General features: G+C 35.7%; 1 protein-coding gene across 1 annotated transcript; it reads right to left on the bottom strand.

The window, feature by feature from the left end:
• Nucleotides 1–330: 330 nt before the first annotated feature.
• LOC105122496 (probable protein phosphatase 2C 44) lies at nt 331–5,962 on the bottom strand. Its single transcript, XM_011021622.1, has 5 exons — nt 5,261–5,962; nt 4,677–4,934; nt 4,299–4,575; nt 3,939–4,093; nt 331–913 (listed from the first exon to the last, which is right to left on the bottom strand). The coding sequence occupies exons 1-5, from the start codon at nt 5,336–5,338 to the stop codon at nt 776–778; spliced, it is 906 nt and encodes a 301-aa protein (XP_011019924.1). The 5' UTR covers nt 5,339–5,962; the 3' UTR covers nt 331–775.
• Nucleotides 5,963–6,973: the final 1,011 nt, after the last annotated feature.

The raw sequence follows: 6,973 nt of genomic DNA, 5'->3' as shown, positions 1-6,973 counted from the left end.
AAAATCTAAAAAATAATTGGTCAACAACTTAATTTTTTATTTTTTAACTTGAGAGGTAAATAAATATTTTTACTATTTTAAAGTTTTTGAAAGATGAAATATCCTCTTGATCAATAATTATAAATTTATTATTTTACCATGCAAAATTTTTTAAAATTACTAACATGCCTGAACAATCTTTTAATAATTAGTGAACCTCTTAAAAAGACAAAATCACCCCACAACCAAAGCTTATATTTTTTCAACTCGAGCAAAAAATATAATCACACTACAGCAATCCAAAATAAACTGGAGCTTGCTCCACTACAGCAATCCAAAATAAACTGGAGCTGCGATGAAAAACCTACACTTTCATTAGCGCACCTTGGCAGCCACAACCAGTATGACACATACATTATATGAAAATCGAGTCCATCTCTATTTATTTATGTCCACAACCTCTATACACAGAATTAAACTATTGTTTTCTATCTATCGTCTGTCCAGCGAAATAACTAACCCCATTAATGGCTCAATAATCTCTACAGACTACTCCCAGCCCCTGTATAGGGAGGTGGTTCATGGATTAACGAGGTAAATCTCTTTCATGGTTCAAACAAAAAATGCATCACACTTCCACCTCAACTTCCATTCTTTAACATGATTATCTTTGAAAGCAAAACTACTACAACACATAGGCTTCAAACGGACAGACCCCATCAGCTGACCATTTTAAAGGGATACCGAGAACAAAGAAAGCGGGGCTTGGTGCTGCAGATGTGCTTTCTCACTGGCATCATCCAAAGCGGATCACAATACATGATATATCATCTTTACTCTTTCTGGCCAGTGCCTCAGATGTCAAGCGCTTAGCTGCTGCTTTTGGATCTTTAATTGGTTTCACTAAATCAACTGCCTCCTGATTCTTCATGACCTGCACAAGTGATTCAGTATCATGTACGCTCAATGGAGGGAATTCGGTAATCATGTACTGTTTTGTTGCAATTCAGGCCTCTAGCAAAAATCATAGAAGTAAACATATGTGATTCAATGGTTCAGCACATGCTTCCAAACTCCAATGACAGAAAGAACTGCAACTTTCATATGCTAGTGCACCGACAGAGAACTTAGTTCAGAAGTTTCAGCCTAGCAATTCTATACAGATTGAATATTATCTTAGGACAAATTGATGCATAGTGCTCCTTGACTGTCAGTGTCAATTTTGTGTGGGTTTGGAAATGAATAGGGCTTTGATGTGATCCAGCTTGACTAGTCTAATTTTAGCAAAGCTCATGCTCAACTGATAATCATGACAAGCCAAGGATGTAGAGGTTGAGCTTGGCATGTAGACAACTTGGCCTTTTTACATTCAGTTATGGAGTTTAACCTGGGTCCTGCTGCTGTGTAACTTTTAAGGAAGTTGTGAGCACACCAATTACTATGATCATGTCCTACTTGATCATAGTTAATGATACCAGAAAGGAGATTGGAATTTCATTGGGAATTCTGGATATTTGTATGTTCGACCCTTTAGGGATACGAAAATCACAACTTCATAGAAAATCACCACTCTTAACGGAACGAACAAGGACTTGAACTCCCAAAATTTAAAGATAGAGAAAAGTCACCACCTTGGAGATTAGAGTTTAAGATAGCTCACGTCTCAGTGGAATCCACCAAAGAGATACAGCACTAAAAACAAGGTGTCAAGCTTAACTTGATTTTCATTAACTCAACAATTCTTTATGCCATTCTCGGGTTGAGACATGTATATATAGATGAAACTTACAAGTAAAAGACAAGAAAACATTGACAAGTGAAGTACTTTTCAAATATTAAAAGCCTGCGATAGAAAATTAAGCATCTCGAGTACAAAACCAACAAGTAAAATGACAAAACATGAAACTCTACACCTCCGAGCAAATTTTTATACTTGCTAGCTACAACTTAATATCCAAGGAGACAGATTTTTTTACAAAGCTACCAACATGTGGATTGAAGTCCATTCTAGCCCAAAATGTTGATTTTATTGACATGGCCATTTTTTTGCCTAAGCCTACCTCCTCACCAGCATGTAATCTTTAGGCTTAAATCTTCAAGATCCTAGTACTAGCTTGTTGAAAATATGGAAAGGCCATTTTCTGCAACTTTGAGTACCATATGTGAATTTCCATTTGTTTCTTGTAATATATGTTAAGCTCTTGCATCAGTTAAGAACTGGGAGATCAGGGACAGAAGAATTTCAGCAGAAGGGTACATTTGTTTTTGAGGACTCTAGTTCGTGCTTAATGCGTAAACTTAATAATCAACACACGTCACATTTACATACAACTGTAGACAGCAAATATGAATTAAGGAATGACTTCAAATACTCAACAAAGATGAAAGCCTATTGAACATTGTTGTACATATTATTTTCTGCAGGTGCATGAAAAAATAGAAGTTGACAATTACTGGTGAATACACCAATATTTTCTAACGTGTGATGCAGCAGTTATCAGTTTTCAATATTCAAATTCTAATGGTGAGCCATGTCATTTGAAAGGGTTCTAGGTGTGACCCAACTGAAGTCCCCTTTTTTCTTTGTTTCTAGCAGCAGATTATTTGTTTAACCCTACATCACTCAAACCTCAAATCTTTTTGTTTGTTTCTTGTACCAAATGTCTTAAAACCAAATCAAGGTTTGAAACGTCAATTATTTGACCAGGGAGAGTACTCCGAGCTTAAAGGACAAGAAAGGAATGTGGGAAAAGAAAGGAAAGCAAGAACTTTGAGAGTTCTTTTGCTAAGTTACCAAGCTAAAACACCAACACCATTACATGGACAGTTTTAACAATGCTCACCAAGAATCGCTCCCATATTGGCAAAGTATAGTTCTTGGTTAAATTCCCCAAATAACTTTACCTAGCTCAAGGCTTCCTATATGCTAAACAGTGTTCCTGTTATCACTACCATGTCAGTTACATTCATGCTGGGCTAGGAGAGCTACTTATAAAAAAATACTTGGAAACTCAACCATCACAAACTCCTAAGTAATATGCGTGATCTGATTATTTAAGAAGTAAGAATTAATTAGGAAACAGTAAAGGATGGGCAAGCATCTGATCCATCCTGGGCCCAAAACAAGTTCTCTTTATTCAAATTTTCGGGAAAATTATGTCATTTCCACTGCAGAGGAAACTAAAATCCATCAAGCATTGCCTCCAAAATGTAAATTGCCCAAGTAGTTTTAACTGCCCCCTTCTCTAAGCTATTAAATCTCTTGTTTTTTTTTTGTTCTTTTTTACCAACTAGTTTCTTCTGTAATCTAAATTTTTAAACCTCATTCTATCAATCAATATCGATAAAGATAATCAAATCCTCCTTGGAAATTTGACATGCTATAATCAAAGCAACCTACCTACAAATTAAAATCAATCCCACCCCTTAACATGTTGGAAGAAATTCCAAAAACATGCTGAAATGGCCAGGAGACATGGTAAAAACTTCGTGATAAGTTTCTTAAAATTGTCAACTGTTCTTAAATAAGTATATCCAGGTGATATCACAAAGATGCATGCTCTGAAAATGGATTACTAGATTGAATATCATCTAAGATGCCTGATTCCATGATTCCACTAAGTGCCTCATCATTGTTTTCTGTTTACTTATTCAAGCCATCCTTTTGTCAGCTAATCCTTCCCATAAATCAATTAATTTCCACGTCAATCACATAAATTTAATTCATCTGCTGGTAGAAGATGATATTTTGGGTTAACACACCGACAGTCTTAAGTTCCTAGGTCCGCCACCAACTAAATGTAGTCTGGTGTCAACATGACAACAAGTGTCACGATAAGTCGGATCATTTCATACATGGTTGGAAAAAAATAACCAAAAAAACAAACACCATGGAATAGATTGCATGATGATGCACTAATTCAAAGACTAGAAGTTATATATATATTATAATGACTGACCTTCCACAATCCGTCGCTTGCTAAGATAAAAAACTCCATATTTGATTCTATAGGTACATGTCTTACATCAGGCTCTGAACTTAAATGCGCTTTAAGGCTATGATCCCCAAAAGCTCGTGCAACTGCAAGTTGGCCATTGACTCTAGGTACATCACCTGGAGAAATTATTAGTTTATTCAGTAAGAAGAATAACTGCAACCAAGCCATCTTGTAATGAGATTAGAGTGGTGCAATAAGTTTATACAACGGAAATGACAGCCCAATTAATTGTGTGCATTATAGTAGCAAACACAGTCGGCAAACTGTTCCACCAAAAGAAAAAAAGAGTCTTGAAAGTGATAAAAAACGGTGATATGTTACCAGGAAGGGCTGTGACAAAGCCACCCTTCTTCTCAATCTTCTTTCTTTCAGTATGTGGTTCATGGTCCACTGTAAGTTGATTAGCACAGCCTCCTTCACAAACAACAGCTCTAGAGTCACCAACATTTGCAATCCATAGGTCTTTGCCGTCGATAAAAATTGCAGTGACAGCGGTGGAGCCACCAGGTCCTAATTGCATTGAGTTCTCCAGAATAAAATTATCAGTGGAGCGATAAGCATTCTTAATGGCAGTGGTGGGATCTTTCCAGAAATTGGGCTGCAAGCATCATCACAATTCACAGGAAAATAAGAGAGTGAAAGGAACCATAACAACAAAAACAATAACAACAACAACAGAGATAGGATGGAGGGAAGGACCTCGTCAAGTATGTTGTTGAAAAGGTTATCTTTCAAATAACTAGGGACACGATCGCCAAGATGACCATCGAAGATGGCAAATAAACCAAGCTCGTGATTATTCTTTTTCCGGTATTCGGCGACGTGGTAGTCCTCCATGTCATGACCAGACTTGCCCTCGACCAAGTGGAAGCCATGTGACAATTTCTTAGTGGAACATTTACTTTTGCCTTTACCAGAACAGTCTGAAGAAGATGAAGAACTGAGACAGGCACCACACTGCAATCAATCAATTGACGGGTCAAAATGTTTCTTTTCCCCCATCCCATCCCACAGAAGCCAAATAATATTCATTGTGGAATTGTGATCATATGTAAACAGCTGATAAGAGATATTCTTTTAAGAAAAAGGACAGAAAAGAAAGAAGCTTTCTGGAAGGAACTCGATCCATATCATCCATAATAAATAGTTGGGTTCGTTGAGTTAATAATAAATAAATCAAATCCAAGATGGTTACAAGAAAGGCAAGAGTGATAAAAGAAGAGGGTGCATCATCTGGGATTGAAAAAAATACATGCGAGAGAGAGTTTAAAGCTAGATGATACCTTTAACTTGTGAAAGACGGAGTTGGAGGTGTAAGCCTGAGAAGCACCTGCTGCGGCAACTGATTCTCTACTCATCATACTTATACTTGTCTGTGCCTCTGCCTTTCAATCTATCTATCTCAAAACAGATGATATGATATGGTCCTCCTCCCCCTCCTCTTACTAATATTAGCGTTTCTTGATAGATACAGATACCGCGCGCATATATGTTTATGTAGCAAAATCAAATCAAATCAAAGAAAAGGGAGTGATTGGGGCTGAAATTCTTGTCCAACCAACCAAATCTAATCAAATACTAGGCTGGTTCTGATGCTGAGGTTGTTGTCTGGATACATGAAATTGTGATGATGACTTGGACGCAGCGACTGTTTGCTAATCCCCGGGTCAGCTCTGAGAGATAAGAAGGAAGAAAAGACAGGAATGATTATCTCCTCGTGTTCTCCTTCTTTGGTCTTCTGCGAGGCAGGAAATGGAGCTTGCGCTGCGTTTACCAAATGAAAAAACCTCTGTTTCTTTCTTCAATGACGCGGCCGTCAAACTAGCTCAAACTCAACTTTTTAACATTTTCTCCTCTCTCATCAATAATATTATTATTAATAATTTACAAATTAGAGAGAGAGGGGGGGGGTCAAGACTCCTCGTCACAGAGCATACACATGTAACACCATCATCAGTCAGTCAAAGAAAGACAGCTAATGAATCATCTCCACGCACTTTTCCTTTCATTCACACCTTCTATGCCTGTTTGCTTCTTAATCCTCAAATTATGTTGTATCTGAATTGGAACCCCCGAGCTCCAACCACCCTTGGTAAATAAATTGATGCGAGGGACGGCGGGGCGCACGCGGTTTCGCATGTGGAATTTTTCTCAATTTCTATTCATCTAGCCACTACGACGACAAGACAGTTCTCGTCTACGGGTGTCCTTCGAGATATGTTTAAAAACAAAACAAAAACATATATTTTTATGTTTTAGATATTGTTACTGTACAAAAGATTTATTTATTTGATAATTTTGTACAAAACAAAATAATTATATATTTTACTTTTAACATGAAAAAAATTATTTTATTTTTAATATACATTATTGTTAGATTTATTTATTTTAAAAAATAATTAAATATTTATTTTTCATTATATTTTATATTAAATATTAAAATTAATAATATTATAATAAATATAATTAAAAAATTATGGTTAACTTAATGGATTAACTCTGTCAACTGATAAATTAAATCTTATTTTGGATAACTTTCAATTCAAATATTAAAATCAAATAATAATTATTTTTATTCCTGCATTACCTTTTAACTCTACTTGTAATTTAAGTTTTGTTTAGGATAAATATTTAAATCAAATTTGGAAATTATAATAATAATTTTAAAATCAGAATATTCAACTCAACATGACGTGTTAACTCCACTTGTAACCTAACTTGTGTTCAAGAATAACTCCTGATTGAATTTTAAAATTACGATAAGGTATATTATTAAAAAAGATATTAAAAAAAGAAAAAGAAATCAAGAGTAGAATATTCTGATTTTATTTTTTTTTATGATACAAAGAGGTTTGACAATTTGAGCGGGTGGACTCCACCGTCCTGGGTTCTATGAAAAAAAATCGTTCTTGTCGTCTTCCTGGAACCTTCCCATCACGATGGCCGATATTAACTTTTCATTTTGATTTTTGTTTTGTTTTTCAGTTGTCTTTCTT

The sequence above is a fragment of the Populus euphratica genome, unplaced genomic scaffold, assembly GCF_000495115.2.
Source record: "Populus euphratica unplaced genomic scaffold, PopEup_1.0 scaffold20.1, whole genome shotgun sequence".
Lineage (NCBI taxonomy): Eukaryota > Viridiplantae > Streptophyta > Magnoliopsida > Malpighiales > Salicaceae > Populus > Populus euphratica.
This window is presented reverse-complemented; position numbering and strand designations above follow the sequence as displayed.